This window comes from Solanum stenotomum, chromosome 12, assembly GCF_019186545.1.
Source record: "Solanum stenotomum isolate F172 chromosome 12, ASM1918654v1, whole genome shotgun sequence".
In the NCBI taxonomy this organism is placed as follows: domain Eukaryota; kingdom Viridiplantae; phylum Streptophyta; class Magnoliopsida; order Solanales; family Solanaceae; genus Solanum; species Solanum stenotomum.
Window position 1 is genome coordinate 36,540,958 of NC_064293.1, and position 19,026 is coordinate 36,559,983.

The 19,026-nt window shown below is 31.4% G+C and overlaps 2 protein-coding genes across 2 annotated transcripts; both read right to left on the reverse strand.

The window, feature by feature from the left end:
- Window positions 1-581: 581 nt before the first annotated feature.
- On the reverse strand, window positions 582-7,726 carry LOC125846258 (allantoinase). Its single transcript, XM_049525637.1, has 16 exons — window positions 7,513-7,726; window positions 6,587-6,680; window positions 6,362-6,482; window positions 5,083-5,156; window positions 4,780-4,856; window positions 4,469-4,505; window positions 4,311-4,396; window positions 3,963-4,022; window positions 3,645-3,793; window positions 3,211-3,337; window positions 2,696-2,851; window positions 2,493-2,603; window positions 1,756-1,866; window positions 1,438-1,536; window positions 999-1,147; window positions 582-900 (listed from the first exon to the last, which is right to left on the reverse strand). Exons 1-15 carry the CDS (start codon window positions 7,591-7,593, stop codon window positions 1,019-1,021), a joined length of 1,512 nt encoding a protein of 503 aa, XP_049381594.1. The 5' UTR covers window positions 7,594-7,726; the 3' UTR covers window positions 582-900; window positions 999-1,018.
- Window positions 7,727-16,059: 8,333 nt separating this feature from the next.
- LOC125846271 (1,4-dihydroxy-2-naphthoyl-CoA thioesterase 1) lies at window positions 16,060-17,119 on the reverse strand. Its single transcript, XM_049525651.1, has one exon. The coding sequence runs from the start codon at window positions 16,674-16,676 to the stop codon at window positions 16,185-16,187; it is 492 nt and encodes a 163-aa protein (XP_049381608.1). The 5' UTR covers window positions 16,677-17,119; the 3' UTR covers window positions 16,060-16,184.
- Window positions 17,120-19,026: the final 1,907 nt, after the last annotated feature.

The following is a 19,026-nucleotide window of genomic DNA, read 5'->3' on the forward strand; positions in this document are numbered from 1 at the left end:
TGAATGGTTAAGAAATTATTGAATTTGCATTTGCAGTTGAAGAGATTCATTGAAGATAAAGTTTGATTTTTTGTTGAGCTTTGGGTGCGTTATCCAGTTACTCTAAAATGGAGGGAAGGGTGGGTTACACGGCAATACAGTAAGCTGTCTATTATGTCATCAACATTCTCAAACTTTTTGGTTATGGCTTGAGCCGTAAAATCAATTATTAATGTTTTACACTGTGTAATGCGTCTCATTAAAAAAACCAAGTTATTTAAGTCAAACTACATTAACTTGATATCACAATTTGCTGACTTTAAAATATGAAGCAATTAGAATCTAATAAAAAAGTGGTGTTCGGATCAGTTTGGGCATGTAGTCTACTCACACTAGCACATGAAAGAAGATAACTTTGTCCAAGAAAGAAATAACTACTCATGTTTTTTACATAAAATTTGAGTCCTGGCCTCGCACAATATTCTCTTTAAATCTTAATTTGTATTATGGGTGTGTGTAAAAAAAGATTGCACAGAAAACAAAAATACAGGAGTCTCAGCTTGTATGTGTTTTGGTGGTTTTGCAGTTCTGTAAAGACGAAATTAAGTTGATGTTAGTTTCTCATGGCATTTGTAATTATGAAGATGAATTTAATTCTTAATGTGTACTTCATCAACAACAAGAGCTTTCAGCTTCAATTGAAATATTTATTTTCTACATAGTTAATTATCCAATGATTATCAACTAAGGGCCTGCAACAGATTATATACACTCCAGCCCTGTTGCACGCCTAAAAGAAGAGTGAAGACGATGAACAACTTAGATCCATGCAAAGTTTGGCTTTGATCTGAATGACGAAGTAATCAATTCCATCTACATGTCATGCCATCTGGTCGTCTCCAAGAATGTCAAAGGGACAACCTATGCAAAACATGGAACAGTAAGACTGCAGTTTGAAATGAAATATCAACATTGCATAAGGGAATGAATTTGGATGATATGGTGAGCGGTAGATTTACCAATAGGCTCGTAGCACTAACTATCTATGAAGAATTGGGAGAGCACATGCTTGAGAAGCATGATTTCCCTCCTTGTATACCAGATTTCCGCGCACAAAGGTTGCCAAAACTTTCCCAGTGAGTCTTGATCCCATGTATGCAGAAATACTCTGCCAATACAAAGAAAGGAATAAGAACAACAATAAACACATTTGAGAATTAAAAACCAGAAGCAAGGAATGTAAGAACTGCAGCATGAGAACAATCTGACAGCTGAATTTCAAATTGTAGGTGATTTACTTCTGTCTAAATTACTTCATCTTTTTGAACCTTAAAACATGTTTCCTAGTAGTTATTCCTTTTAAATAAAAAATCAAAATTTCTGCACACACAAATGAGGTATAAGAAACTACTATAACAGTTACTAGTTTTCATGCAAAAAACAGGCAAGTTTACTTACAGGGTGCTTAATATGTACAGGGTAGTCATTATCCAGGTCGAACTCCATGTCTGGCTCCCAGACAACTATATCTGCTTGGTTACCTACAGCAATTCCCCCCTGCACAAGAACTATAATCAAATACCAGCAACCAAGATATGAAAGTATCATAAGACTTTACAGCAACTAAAACTGCAGCAGTTCCAAAACTTTGTATGGATCATAAAATGGAACAAATTAAAGCAGCCTTAACTGACATCAATATTTTTCAAAAATTAAAGCAAAATGATATTTAATGCCGAACAGTAGATGTAATGTTGAAATACTTCAACATGATACCTTAGTCGTTAGACCAGCAAGTTTGGCAGGCTTCTCACTCCACCAAGAAGCCAACTGCTCAAATGTTATTCCATACTTACGCCCATGTGTCCATGTCGCAGGTAGAACAAACTGCATAAAAGTAACAACACCTTATAGTATTTCAAACAGATTATGATGAGTATGTTTTGACAATTATGCCAAGCATTGTGTTAATTTTAATTCATTCTTTAAGTCTGTCTGAGAAACCACACCAATATTGACATGCCTAGGAATAGTAGCAGAGCTGCAACAGTGGTCATGACACACTATCAACTATCTACTGTAGGTCAATTTGCAAGTATAACAGGAAAGTCGCTGATAGGGCTAAGAAAGTTTATGTTGATAAATATGTATTCTCATATTCAGTGGTTAAAAGGTTATCTTTATACTCTAGATACACAAAAAGGACCTATATGACTTCTCTAATCCTCAGAAACAAAGTGTAACTATGATGGTGTAGTAGTTCTAATAGGAATTTTTGGAAGACTAAAAGAGTAGAAGTTTCAGAATAAAAATCTTGCTTCAACCATGATTTTTACGAAAATGTTTGACTGATACATTGAAGACATAGTTTGCGTAGTCCCATGCATCTATATGCATGCAAGCTTTTCCATTATATATGAGTTTCAAGATAATCCTATTATCTCCAAATGGCTTATATCTGCATTATTTCTGAGCCCACATAGTAATCACATGTAACTAGTAAAAGTAAAGACCTGTAAAGAAGATATGCCACCCCATGCTTTCAAGAAGTCACCCTCATCTAAGAGTTTCATTTCTGGCACAGAAGGTGAGTGGTCAGAACTTAACATGTCAATATCTCCATCCTGAAATGCACACAAATAAAATGAAGTAAATTCTTTGAAAGAAGAAATGAGATGTGATTATAGCAGTAACGGAGTTTGGAAGTTGACTATACCAGTAACGCATCCCATAGTTTTTCTTTATTGGCTGCATCACGGATGGGTGGAGCACACTTAAACCGAGTATCTCCATCAGGAATATCTTCAGCTGCAAAAGCGAGATAATGGGGGCAAGTTTCAACGGTGATGCTATCACCCCTTTGTTTGGCTTCCTATGATTAAAAAGGAAGAAGATATTTTCAGAATGATAATGTAAGATATTCCACAGCAATTTTAGGTGTAAAATTAGAAACAATTATTTTAACATCTATGCTACTCTCAGCTGAATCAATATTACTGTTTACTCATCATTCATGAAAGTGACCATACTGTGATATAAACATGTGATGGTCAGCCCTTACATCATTTACTATAGTGACGAAGAGTAACAGAATTTCTTGACAATGGTGACTTCCCCGCTCTTAACAAAAATAGTCCACCACAAAGGGTATAAGGGGTACAAAGGCAACAAATGGATAGAATACAAATGAACAAATAAAAGAACCCAGAATGGGAGAGAAACGTTTGTTACCTTAATGAGGTTTAGTGAAGTTCTAGCATCAGATAGATGAACAATATGGAGATGAGCTCCTTCAGCAGAACCACCAGCCCTCGTGTCCTTTGACAGTGTTATGAGCTGATTGATAGCAGCCTCTTCCCTGTTAAAGAATAAAAATTTCAAAAGGTAATACGATGTGAAAAACAGTAGAAAATAGAGGATGTAAGAGAGAAAGAGAGAGGGATAAGAAAGAGAAATCATAGTGAGAGAGGAACGTTTTGACAAAATTAAAAACGTTAAAACATGCACCAGCTGAAAGTAAAGAAAGAAATGTTTGTAACACCTCTTGGAAATACATAGAGACATGTTAAGAATGTGACACAACAGGAAACACAAGAAGAATGACATGTTACCTCAACATAAATCTACTCTAGATTCGACCATATGATAAAAGGTAATATATTTACATTGAAGCAGGCCTGGTCTTGAGATATGTAGAGTATGATCTAGCATCCTCGACCCCATCCTCCAGCTCCACTTTTCCATCAAGATCTAGTAGCACTTCGGCATGAACAAGTAGGGGTCTTTTGTATCGAGCCAGAGTTGGGAGTGCTTCCTGTGTAGTTAAGCATTGAATCATAAGCACAGTAGAGAGTCTAATAAAGTTTGTTTTAATGACCATCTGCAAAGACATACCTACATAATTACTGCAGAATGATTGACAAAAACAAATAGAAGAAAACATATTTTGAAAAAAAAAAAAAGAAGGAAGAAAGATTATGTACCTTTATGTGGGATGCAGTTGTCATGGGAAAGTCATTGATGCCTGATGGCACCATAAAAGACTGCAAAAAGGAAAACATGTCCAATTATAAATGTGACAAACCAATTGAAGTCACATAGTAGAGTGCTACAAAGAATGCCCAAAATTATCTCTCAAACATTAAAGATACATTGTCTCTTCGTAAGGTAATAGTTAGGAAATTAATTAACTTATCCAAAAATGTTTTGTATTTAGTATATTGGATATGTCATCAATCTTTGCTTGACTTCCAGACAGCTATGATATCAAAAACTGAAAAGGAACAGAATGCTCAATCTGAGGTCTAGTGCATGTATGTTTGCCAGTATACCTTCAATCCCAGAACCCCTGCATTTAGAAGTCTTTCCAGAGAACTTGCATTTTCTGCATTTTCTGGAACCAAACCTCCCCAGAAACCTGTTAATACAAGAAGTAAGTAACGTCTTACTACAACATCAATCAATCAAGAATAAAGCTTCACAGTCATACCAACATCCACATAGACCCTCCCTTCTGCAGCCTGGACCTGCCAAAAGAACAGTAACCCTGATTATATGTTGTTCAATATGACTACACCTATATGAATCTAGGAACTTCTGTTAGCATTTTTATATGTTCATTAGTTTGAATGCCATAAACTCCTTACAGATGCACCATATTAGACAACCAGCTGACCTCAACAAAAACAAAAACACATGCACTAATATTCACACGAGAAACAATAGCTTTGATAAGTTAGAATTATTTACTCTGTCAAAATGGTCTGTGAAATATATCAAAAATCTATATGACATGCTTACCTTAAGTTTTAAAGTTTCTTCAGAAACTGTTGATGGAGCACTATTAAGAGGCATGTCAACTAATGTGGTTACTCCACCTGGAAAGAACATAGTAATATGAAACAATATATTACGTTCTGTGTATCCCACACATATGAACACTGAATGTTGAATCCAGTAAAATAAGGCAGTCTACAACTTTAAATTTCAAATATTTAAGAAAAAAGTTTAAAAGAACAAACTCATATTAGTGTCATAATTATCCACATTCATAGCAAATAGTTTTAAGTTACATGTGACGAGCTTGAATTTGAATCCACGTACCTGCAGCAGCTGCTTTTGTTCCTGAAGGAAACCCTTCCCATTCTGATCTTCCAGGATCATCAAGATGGGCATGCCTAGAATGGACAAAATAATAATTAGAAACAAGGCTTTATGAGTTAAACCTTATCATCTAGTTTTGATATTGGCAAGGAAGCACAAACTAAGCTCAAGTCTTCCAAATCGAGCCAGAACTAACACAAGCCAGGTATATGATTTTAGACTCCCATCACTATTCTGCTAAAGATTCTACTTTATTTTTTCCTCCCACACTCGCTGGGAGGATTAATAGTATTTACGCTAAATCCTCCACACAACTCGAACTTCTAACATACTAGTTGGGGTCTAGTTGGAGTCTCAATCATCAACTATTTGTGAGATGAAGTCTCATAAAGAAATAGCATACATCCTGGAAGAATTGTGATTTATTTTATGGATTAGTGTTGGAGCTAGGAAGTCTATGACAGAGAAAATACTTCAGAGAACTAGAGCAGGTATTCTGGATATAAGTAAGGCAGGGTAACTGGAAATGGCCTTAAGTTTTCAGGTACTCGCGCTAGTGCAATTGTATGTATGATAGTATGAGTGGTTGGTTGCTGACACAAAGCAACACCCTTGAACCATAAAACCAAAAGGGTGATCGTCTAATAACTGCAAACTTTTAAACCTAGTTCCATCAGTTAAATAACCTAGTTCAACATCTGAAAGCCTTTCAAGGTTCCATCAGTTAAATAAGTACCCTACTCTTACAGTGAAGTTAAATGTTTTTAAAACAAATACAAAACTCCATACTAAGGAATTCAATGAATCCAAATTCGTATATAGACATCACACTGGATCAAAACCCATGGTGTAGACAATCCAAAGACATGAACTCCTCCAAGATGATAATACTTCCCCCTCTTACTTTCCAGTGAATGCAAATTATGCTTAAATATAAGTGGCACACACTGTATCAATTAAACCAGAGTTATAAATGCCCAACATAAAGAGAACATCAAAATTAACTCTTATTCAGGTTTGACACCTTTATCAGTAAGGAATTTCCAATAGTTAAGAGCTATGATACCCTGTTTACTTGTGAAATAATATCTCAAATTTCTCTTTAAAAGGTCTGAATTTTCTCTCCACACAGCAATTCCAATCTGCTGCTTTTAAGTGCATAGCCGTTGACAATTTTTTACATTTTCTAAATCTTCTTAAAAGTTCTCCATGATTTGACATAAATTTAAGAAACAACATAGGAAATCATAACCAACACGAGGATAGAATTTTATCTTACACATCAATAAATCCAGGCATGACAACAGACTCCCCATAATTGACCACTGTGGTAAACCAAGAATTTACATGCCAATTCTCTTCAGCAACAACAGATATAATTCTTCCTTCCTTTATCTCAACTGTTTACATCACATCAGGAGAAACAATTTGTCACCAGGAATGAGAACAAGTAGCTAATAATTTCCCCGTAATCAAAGAAATTTAAAACTTCAGTTCAACAAACCTGCACCAGAAATTGTTCCATTTGGAGTCACAATACGTTTGCTGGATATCCAATAGTGATTATGAGGCAGAAGGCTGCAGTCGCTTGAGGGAAGCTGAGGTATAAAACCATAAACTTTCTTGAGGATCATTCAGAAGTTATAGAACAAAAAAATAGTACCTGAGTACAACATAGTATGAAGCATAAAAACTGGAAAAAGCACATGTAGATGGCTTTTTTGCAATATTTTATCTCTAAAAATGATATCAGAACTAGACAGCTAAATGAAAAATCATTAGCAAAGGTTAAAAAACATAAGCTTGCCTCAAGGCTCTTATATGTACTGCATGTAGACATGCTGAAATTTGACCAACTTTTTAGTTTATTCAGAAAATTTCTTATATGTTAAGCAGTAAAATCTCGGGGGATCTTCCCTAGTTCTTATGGCAAATCTTTTTCCATCAGTCCCTCCATCATATAAATAACATGCTAAAATGGATATCCAGATCTACAGTACTTAAGCATTTCACATGCAAGAACTTCATGAAGAAACTTTTTTGACAAGTGCTTCATGAAGAGGCTTTCTCGAATTTGTTAAACTTCTTAAGCTAATCTTCAAATGAAACCTAAAAGCCCCTTATTGGAAAAAAAACTCTGTCCACAAACAGACCATCCAAATACAAAATCACACAAATGTACAATATATACATAATCAACAACATATCTCATTGTAACACAGTCTAGATTTCAGTGAGTGTGTGTGTCTTTATGAGTGTTGAGCAAGATTAATCTTTTCCTCATTCTTGAAAAAGGGTAACCAATAAATTTTCTTTTTATCATCCTCACCACCCCCAACCCCACATCACATCCCACAAAAAGGGATTTTCTGCACAGAAAAAAAAAAAAACTGGCATTACAACAGTGGTAGAAAAGCATAAAGATCAAACCTTTTTTGAGAAATCAAAGTAAAACAGGAAAGAAAGGAAGAGTGGTAGCAGAGCAAGAGTACTCCTCTTTCCAGATTCCATGTTTCTCTGCTAACCCTCAGCCTTCTTTATCACTTTGTGTATGAACTCTTCTGTATTAATGGCTTCCACTTTATACTGCAAAAAGTTTGTTTTCTTTTTCAATTTTGGTTGTAATATTTGTTGACGTGTAAAAGATGACCAACCAATAGCACGCACAGATTTCCAATTCCACCTTGTATGGAAAGTAGTAGTAACATTAACCACTAACCAAGAAATACAAAAAACAATCAATTAACAATGGGCGGCTCAGAGGAATCTGTTAAGATACTGCCTCGGCAAAAATCTTTTTGGTCAGAATGACATTTTATCTATATTATTTTATTTTTTAAAATATTTTTATCATTTTAATTTTAATATATTTTAACTAAAAATAGAAAAAATATCACTTTATTTTAAAATTAAAAAAAAATATTATAATTTTTTAAAATTTCTGACAAAATTTTCTGGTCATTTAGTATTATCCCATAATGCACCATGCTCCTGTCACTGCCTACCAATAGAATAGTGTAGAACTAAATTGCTCGAACCCTTTAAAATTGTTACAAATTCTAATCGAATTATTTAAAAATTACTAAGGATCTCATAAGTTCTATTTATATTTTTAAAGAGTCTAAAGAACACAGAGCTAAATTTATCATTTTATCCTAATTATTTGATAGAATTTCAAGATCAATTTACTAAAAATCACACATTGATTTTTAATATTCAATGACAGAGGGGACTGAAGGTCAAATGTATTTAATTAAAAAACGTCGGTGAAGAATCACGTGACTGTGCCTAGAAAAGCAAAATATTACACATGCTTAATAGCAATACTTTAGGTTACATCAAATTATTATTTTAATTACTCCGACTTGAGTCATAAAATATAGTAAAAAAAAGGTACATGTTATGTACTTTTTATTTGTTGTAAAAATATTATCAAATATGAGTAAGTTTTCTCTGGCTTAAGTTGAACGGCTATCGAAAATAAATTACCTATTTTTAAGATAAAGATAAAATATTTTTATAAAATTATATTGAATATATCGTTATGATTAGTTAAGAGTAAGAGCCTGTTTGGATTGACTTAAAAAAAGTAACTTTTTAAAATGCTGAAACTTATTTTTAAAATAAGTAGTTATGTGTTTAGATAAAAGTGTTGCAGTTGAAAAAAAAGTTGTTGATGTGTTTGGCAAATAAGTGTTGGTAAACACTTTTTTTATCAAAATGTCTGAAATACCATTTAAGTTGTTGACATGATGAAAAGTAGATTAATTTAAGGTTTTTATACTTTAAAAAAAATTAAAACAAAATTAATTTATATTTTACATCCATAAGTAATAATATTTTCCTATCATTCACATATTTCTTTACCACCACAAATTATTTATAATAATAATATAATAATAATAATAATAAAATAATAATAATAATGATAATAAAATAATAATAATAATATAATAATAATAATAAAATAATGATAATAATAAAATAATAATAATAATAATAAAATAATAATAATAATAATAAAATAATAATAATAATGATAATAATAAAATAATAATAATAATAAAATAATAATAATATAATAATAATAATAATAATTTTAAAAAATATAATAATAATAATAATAATAATAATAATTCAATATGGTCAATTTGGAAATTGTATAAGAATTAAGGGCAAAAAGGTAATATATTTGGTCAACATAAAAGAGTTTTTAAGTTAAAAAAAAAAAGCTCCCCTCACCTAGCTTTTAGCTTTTGACTTAAAATAAATCATTTTTTACTTAAAATAAGTCACTTTGATAATTGTCAAACATTCTCATAAGTCAAAAATAATTTTTAAACCAGTTTAACCAGCTTAAAAGCCCATCCAAACATACTCTAAGTTTCCTCTTTTTTTGTTTAGACTTTGGAGTGATAAATTCCAATAAACAAGTGACCAATTGATAGTGAAGTTACCGAGAGATTCCTACAAGTGGGTCCATGTGATTTTTTTTTAATATCTGCCCTTTTTCTTTTTATTTTCCTTAATTAATTAATTGCATTAGATACTAGTATATGTGGCCCCTTTTTTCTCCTTATCTTCTGGAAGATTCATTGAAGATTCACTAATTTATTAAACCAAACACAAAAAGTATGCTTAGTGCAAAGTATTCTTTGACCTTAGCACTAATTTAGAGGAGAGAAAAAACACTATATTTCTGATGTTTTAATATTAATATCATTGTTATCTTTTATTTATAATAAAATAATAAATAATTAATATTACTGTTATATTTTAATAAATGTTTTTCAAGTGACAAATATTTTAAGATTGTTAGTCAGATTTCATTTTCCTTATCTCTTCAAGATGTATTTTGGAGGTATTCACTAAAAACAGTGATTAATGTGACAGTTAGCGAGAGATTCCCATAAGTGGGTCCAAATGAACATTTAATTATTTCATTAGATCCAAAACGTGTCCTCTTAATCCTCATTAGATTATGAAGAAAGGTCCACTAATTAATTATACATTCACATTCGAAAACTCCATTATGCACATTTTATTTACTAACTCACTGTGATCGACTTGATAGTAACCTCTCTATCTTTATGAAATAAGGGCAAAAAAAAATTAATACTTTATTTTTTTCAAAGCTCAAAATGGAACCGTCTAATATTAAAGAAAACCAACATTCACATAAAAAAAATTTGGAAAATTCATTTCAAGATGCATGTTTACCATGAAGGTCACTTATGAAATTTTGCAAGTATATTATTGTTGTTGCGATTCATTGTACTTGACATTTCAATACGACTCTAAATTACTTTTTTAACAACAAAATGAGCATTACTCTCTCAATACTCACTATGATCATCTTAGAAACAATCTCTTTATCTCTACGAAATAAACTTTTATACTTTATTTACCTCTAAAACCACTTATGAAATTTTATGATTGTTGTATTTGTCATCTCCAATACGACTCTAAATGACATTTTTGTAAACAACAAAATGAGCGCCACACTCCCAATACTTTTGCCCTACAAAACATTAATTTCTACAACATTTAAGAAATAAAAACTGTATTATTAGTAGTATTTTTTGGTAGAGTTTTGATGTTAGTGGAAAAATTGACATAATGAGAAAACAAAATAGGACACGAAACTAGCTAAAGCATTGTCAATGAATAGATAAAAGAAATAGAAAGATGTTTGTTGGGTCTCTAAAGGCTAAAATCGCTTATGTATTTCCAAACATATGATGTGAAAGTTGTTTTGTCCTCCTCAAAAAGCCTATTTTGTTGACGAATACACTAGATTGGTGATTATTTATTTTTATATAGAAAAAAAAGGTACCATTATTTTATTGGTAGAAAACAAAAACAAGTAGTTAATTTACTTTCTTGCTAAGGGGAATCTTTCTTGTTTTTTCTTTTTTATTTTAAAGAATAAAGATGTTCAGTCAAAATTTGACAAGGGAAAATAGTGATTTGAGTAGTGATAGAAGTTTTAGTTGTTAAGCAAAAGCTGAAGAAAGCAGACTCTGGAAATTAAGTTTTTTTTTAAAAAAAAAAACATTTTAGGTCAAGATTAATCTCAAATATTTATTTACCAAATTAAATATTAAGTAATAACTTTCTTTTTCATAATTTGACACTTAAAAAGTTTTTTAAGAAAAAATTAATCAAACACAAATTATTATTTTGCTTGTGCTAATTTATGAAGCACAACTCAAATTTTGAGAGTTAGATTCATTTTATTGACTTTCGAAATACGAAAGATGATCATTATAAATAGAGACAAAGAAAGTAACAAAAACACTTAACACATGATTTCTATCAAACGGTTACTCTCTTGAAATACTTTTTTTTATATTTAAAAACTCATTTGACCCTCAAAATACAGAAAAAAGTTGAGACAAAATGAAAAAAGGGTATTTAAGTGAGAGTTAGGCAAGAAGATACTATACTCCTCTCTTTGTTATATATTAATTGATCATTTTCCTTTTTACACGCATATTAATAAATTTTACTAGTAATTCACTTCTTAAAAATTTCTTGGAAACTTTACAAATAAATATGAAGACTTTCAAAAAAATTAATTAATGCTTTATTGATTTAATATGATGATCAATTGATATGGGCCAAGTATTAATTACTTGTCCAATTTTCCTTCTTTACTTGTTCATTTTAACAAAACAAGAAAAAATAAAAAAAAAATCACCTAGTATATCCTCAATTAATTACTTTGAAAAATGTAGAACTTGTTGAAAATCTTGATTTTTTAATTCATTTACTTCATAATTAATAGAGATAAAATAATAAACTCGTTATATCAATCATTATTTTCTTAATCCGTGTGTATATGTCAATAGGAAGTAACAAATTAAAAAGTGGTTTCAATGAAAGATGGTAGTTGCAACTTCCAACGAGTTGGGAATTGGGATGGTACGTTAGCAATACCCCGCTAATGTATACTGTCATTTATCTAGGTAAAAAAATGAGTTTGTAATTATTTCTCGTTTATTTCTACTTTCTTATTTGAAAAAATTCTTTTGGCCAGAATGATATTTTATCTGTTTGAATATTTTTATTTTTTTAATTTTAATATCTTTTAACTAAAAAATGAAAAAAAGATCAATTTAGTTTAAAATAAAAAAGATATTATAGACTTTTTAAAATTCTGGCCAAATTTTCTAACCATTTAGCATTACCCTTTTTTAAATGAAAAATATATTTGAATTTATTTATTTTTTAATATTTGATAAATATGAAAAAAATTATTATCTCAAAAGTATTGATACGTAATATAACAAGATATTACCAGAGTAAAATGGGGTAATGAATTAAAGAGTGGGAATCCATGATGTGATGACTAAGGGATGGGGGGTTGAGAGAGTTGAAGATGGATAAAATACAAGGAACTTGTCATTTTTCTTAAATTTATAAAAATTTTCTAGAAATTTTAATCGATCAAACATAAAAAATTGAAAATCTTATATACCAAGTACACCCTAGTGTTTTGCAAAAGAACACAACTTATATTTTTCTCAAAACAAACACACCCACACACACAAAAAAAAAAAAACTTAAATACCAGAGCTATAAGATTACAATTAATTTTGTGCAACTAAACACTAAAAATAAAGAGATTACTGCTAGGAATAAATAGCTAAAAATAAGGAGATTTCTTATACTGGTGATAACGGAATTAAACGTATATCAAAAACATAATAATTGCTTACCTTAAAAAACTAGAAAAAATCCTTTTGGCCAGAAAATTTGGTCAGAATTTGGCAAGAATGATATTTTACCTATGTTATGTTACCTTTTTAAATATTTTTACCATTTTAACTTTAATATCCTTTATCTAAAAAATGAAAAAAATATCAGTTTATTTTAAAATATAAAAAAATATTGTAGACTTTTTAATTTTCTAGCCAAATTTTGATCAAATTTTCTAGCCATTTAGCATTAACTTCAATACAATCGGCTAACGTTACTATAATACATGAACGAGAAAATCGAGTAATTACTATTGTTTACTTAATTAAGAGATATATTTTGAGGCTATAAAAATAAATATACGCAATACAATAATTTAATAGATTTGTAAATTTGTTTTAATTTTTTGGAAACTAGTTATAAAAAATATTAAATTATTATAAAGAATGTATTGTGTTTAAAATCCTCTATGGATATGGGAGATATGGGAGTCCCGTGTCTGTCAGCCCAATTGTGGTGAAATAGGCCCACGCTGAAGTCTCCTTCCACGTCAGTAGGATTGGCAATGGGGCGGGGCGGAGTGAATTTAAGATTGTGAGGGGTAGGTGAGATGCAGGATGAGTTGAAGTGTTTTTTTAAAAAAACTAATGCGGGAGCGAAGCGGGTTGTGAGTATGTGTGATTTTTAAAACTAATGTGGGGCAAAGCGGGTTGTGAGTATGTGTGATTTTTAAAACTAATGTGGGGCGGAGCGAGGCGGATTAAAAATTTTGTGGGTTAAGCTTAACCTGCCCCACCCCGCACCGCTCTATTGTCATCCCTACATGTCAGGGCATTGGGCCACGCAAGGTCTTCCCCGTGTGTTTTGCAGGCTTTTACACTCGTGGCCAATGGGAGTTTACTCCGTGCATATAAAGTATGGAAAATTACGCGGATAAGTAAACATATATTAGTTAATTAGTTAACATCGCTATAGTTTGAATTAATTACGGCTGACAATTTAAATTTAGATGTAATTACGTCACTTATACATATACAAATACAATTTTATATATATATGACAAATATATAAATACATATGTATACCAGTTTTATATATACAATATTCTCTGAAAGATATACATATACAATTTGATTCTCTGTCTTTTCTCGCTCGCCTCTCTCCCGATCTCGCTCGCCAGATATACAAATACATATGTATACCAGTAACATATATACAATTATTTGACAAATATACATATATAATTCCCCTCTTTGTCCTCTATCCCCTCTAACATGTAGCTATGAATGATAATCAGCAAATTATAGCTATGGAGCATAATTAAGTTATTTTTGAATGGTTATATGTGAAAAGTATTCATGATATATAGAGCGCTCACTGGAAAGACAAAGAATGTAGAAGCAAAGTTGTAATGGTTGTTGATTATGTGGGTTCCAAAAAAAAATTAGAAGAAAATGACAAGTTTCCATTGCTTTAAACTTCAAATCGTGAGATCTCAAAGTTGAAATCCTAGGTGTGATGCTATAGTAACTTTTTGAATTCCTAGCTCTGCCACTAGACCGTGTGATGCCAAAATTGTGAAATTTGGTTTGAGGTTTTAGCCCAAGTACATAATATCATTAACGATTGTGCCTCATTTAGAAGTTGTGTAAGACATAATGTGTATTGTGGTTGTCATAGTGAGCAGCAAACTACAATTACAGATTTTGGGAGGCCAAACAATAAACATAGATTGTGCTGAAAGTTGTTAAGTAAAACGGTGCACTTAAAGTGTTCAATGAATTGCCTGAATGATTTTTGTCAAGTCTGAGTAGCAATCCAATACCTAATGGAAATGTAAGCCATCCCTTAAGACAACTGCTGTGCAAGGGAAGGGTAAATCCAAGAAAGATGTTGTCATGTGGAGTTGGAGTCTGATTGCGACTCATCTAATCCTTAAACATTTGTGCCCCAGTTGAACTAGTTGAATGGGAGGATGATTTTGTGAGTGAGGAGGCCTGGAAGCTGATTTCGACATTCCTTGAAAAGCAGCTTCATATTGATGCTACAAACAAAACTTGCCCCAGAGATAATGGTAGAGATTGAGAAAAGAGGTTGTGTGTCCTTTGCTCAAGGACTTAAGGGCGAGGCAAACCTTGCTCTAATTAGACATTTGTATTCATATTGGGATCATACCCAAGGCGACATTGTCTGGCTTAGGGGTACAAAAGTGGATATCTAAACAAGTACTATCATGTTCCCCTCAGACTTATGTGTAACTATTGGCAAAGAGAGCAATGTTTGGATTTGCCATGTATGCTAGAGGTGCTCTGTGATGACCCAAGCATGGTGTATTGGGTTAAGAATCGGTCCACTACCATGCAGCCTTGCCAAAGTCATTCATGAGCTAAATTGTGTATGTGAGAGTCAAAGATACACTCTTAAGCTTCAGTGATCTAGACTGTAGCATGGTATTGAGGTAGTTAGAGATTTGTTCAAGAATATTGTTTGGTGCATGGACTATAGTTAGAGATGAATCAAAAAGAGAAGTGACTAAGCTATTGAAGGTTATATGGGGTTTGGATCACTGCCATATGTAGTGTTAAATGAGAAGGATATGAACCTCCATAGCTGGTTTCAGATGAATGTGATTTCAAGGAACAAGATGGAAGTTATACTATCTTCATGATACAGTCTCACTCTCAAACTATTCCTTAAGGTATGCTCATTTCTAAGCTAATGAAGCGTTGGTTTTTAACGGTCATCACTGCTACTGCATGTCACCTGACTGTAGTATTAGAGTTGCTATTTTTTACTAGATGTCACTTGAGTGTAATGCTAGAGTTGCCTCCATCAGACTTGGACATCAGGGAGGTACTTGGCCAGCTATCTGTTAACCTGCTTGCTTAGATAAAAATTAGTAGTTCTGAATGAATAACATTAAGAGTTAGTTGATTAATGGATGGATTAACCTGCTTGCTTATCAGAGAAATGATTAAAAAGTTTGCTATTATTCCAGAAATCATAGAGGGGAGCATTTTAATGTGCTTTTGTTGAGGATCAAACCAGGTTACTCTGTAGAGTTGTCACACAACTGCCCATCCAGAAAAGCAACTCGCTCAGTAGTGTTGCCACACAAGATAAGGCTTCTCATCTTCTTTTAGCCTGAAGTAGTATGATTAGTTCAAGTAAAATTTAAGAAACATACTCTATTAGGGGTAAATGCAATGTGAGCCACAAATCAAAGAAATTAGTACTATCAGATAATGTAGATTCCACTCTTTTTTGGTACTGTTTTCATAAAAACGTGTCAGGGCAGATAATAGCAAAAAGGGTTTACAACATGTTTTGCATAACTCTGCATTATTGTCTTGTTACTCTCTACAATTTTGCTTACAAACAAACTCAATTAAACATGATCATAACTTAGCATATTTCTTGAGATTCACAGCAGCATCTTTAGCATTTTCAGGTACAGACATGTTGACCTTAAGAGTAACTCTTGATGATGCTAACAAAGTCTTGTTTTCCTCATTAGATGGATCAATCTTCCAAAGACAAACTTCCCAAACATGAATACTTTTGCCAATATTGATTGGTACAGCCTCAGCAAACACAAGGTCCCCTAAATGAGCACTCTTGAGATGATGGATGCTTAGATGAACTCCAGCCACTCTCTGGAAACCAGAAGCCATATGTGCTCCCATACTTGCCAGAGCCTCAGCTATCAAAGCTGAAACTCCACCGTGCAGCACCTTAAATGGCTGACAACACTTTTCTGTCACAGGAAGACGACCAGTGATTTTGTGGGGTGTGATTTCTACAAACTCAAAACCAATCCCATGAAGTGGAATATCTAAAACTTTAGCCTTTATCCCTGATGATGCTGCTGCTGCTGATGGTGGTCCCATATTCTCTGTCTCTTTTTCACTCTTCAAATCTTGAAAAGAACATACAGACTATGGTTCCTTCAAAGTTATGGATAAGGACATCAATTTCTCAACAATGAAAAGATAAATACACAAAAAAGTTTGAGTCTTTAAGTCAAAATCATGAAATTGTGAATCTGATATGTTTGTGGGAATCAAGAATCTTGATTTGAAGTGCCAGACTAGAAACAGATTGAAGATGAAGATAAATATACAATAAAGTTTCAATCTTTGAGTCAAATATTATGAAATTTTGGATCTAATCTGATTATGAAAATCAAGAATGTTGATTTGAAGTGGAAGGTAAAAAGCAGATTGACGATGAAGATTTAATGATTGGAGTTTGGTTTGCTGTGAGGAGGAAGAAGGTCAAACGATAAAGTTTGTGGTAGGTGGAATATGAAAGGGCACCGTTTTTTGGTCCTAATATAGGGTTAATCTTAAATTATGATGCATTTATTGCTGGGCCAAACTTTTAAAAGTAGCAAAAAGTTTTTTTTTTAAAAAAAGAGAAACTAATTAATTAGAACATTCCTATAATTTGAAATAATTACTATATTTTATATCACCAATTAATAATTTCATATCATATTAGATACATACTCCCTTCGTCCATTTTTACTTCACATTTTGATTTGGCAGTTGGCATATTCCATTAAGAAAATAATGATTGATACAATTAGGTTATCATTTTAATCCAATTAATTGATGGGGTTCCTAATATATTTATTTACTATATTTTTCAAAGATATAACTCACTGTTAATAAATTGAGGTTATAATAGAAAAAAAAAATTGTCCCTCCTTAATTTGTCATTTAAAAAAATTTCACTTATCCTATAAAGGAAATCATATTAGGAAATATTTGATGACTAAATTGAGACGGAGGGAGTATTTTATACACCAAAATACAAGTTTTTTATTACTAAATATACTGAAATAGGGTGAGAGGCGAGCGTGAATAGGATAGACGCGAACGAGATTTGTTTATATATCTCAGATACCTATAAAGCACACTATATACATGTTTCTATACGTATTTGGTGTGATTCATTTGTATTTAATACCATATATATATATATATATATATATATATATATATATGAGAGTGGTGACCAATACAGGAGGGAGACGAGCGAGATTTGTTTATTTATCCCAGATACATTATATAGTATATCTATAGAAAAATACACCTAATTTTGAGTTTATTATTTCGAAATATATATATTTAGACGTATTCGGACGCCCCAAAATCTGATAAAATTCGTAATATTGTAAACTAATGTATATCTACGTAATTAACTCCTAAACTAGTGAGATTTTCGTAAGTTACCCTTTTAAAAAAAAATAAAAACTCAATCAAACACTAATTATTATTTAAAAATACTATTTTTAAAATTTATTGATAAAAAATACTTTTAAAAAATAGGCCAAAGAGGCATATTGGTTTGCCTCTTCCAAATTTCACAATGTGAAAAATGCACTTCCCAAAAAGTTTTTGGACCACAGGAAATTTTCTCGAATTTAGGATAGATTTGTATTTGCATGGTTCTTTGGATTCCATTTTTTTTAGTGTGAATAAGATAGGGAAATAAATATTTTGGATTCCCACTAGTTTCGTTTATTTTATTGGTTTCTTATATTAAAAATAAAATATTACTTTTTATTTAATTTGAAAATTAAATGACGACTAATTATTTTATTCTTATAAAGTACTATTTTTAAAAAATAAAATTATTTCTCAATTGCTTATAATTAATTAGAATTGATATAATAAAATTATTAGTATTTGTTAAGGGAGTGTCAAATGAGTACCATTTTGAGTACCATTTTGCATTATTTATATATAAACTAATGAATTTCATTAAATCCCCCAGAATTATCGTAAATTCATATTAAACTATCTACTTTTAACTATCAATTATCGAATTATTAAACTCAAAATTTGATAATTCCGAACCAAATACCGAATGTCCACTCCTACTGGAGATCTTATCGAATCAACAGATTTGTATTTGCACGGTTCTTTAGTTTTTTTTTTAGGGTGAATAGGTTAAAAAAATAATAAAATTTTACCTTTTTTATACCCCTCTACTCCTTTATATTGGTTCATTATTTAAATTTTTTTTTTATTTGTTATTTTTAACAATATTTTTTTTCTATATTTATTCTCAAATTGTTTTTTTAAAAAAATTAATACTAAACATTATTAATAATATAATAAAATAGTCCTACCAAGTATCCAAATATGACTTGAAAAATGATAATAGTGAGGGAGGGGAGCGTTTAACCTTTTTACTTTTGTTTTATTATGTAAAACTAGTAACTGGTAA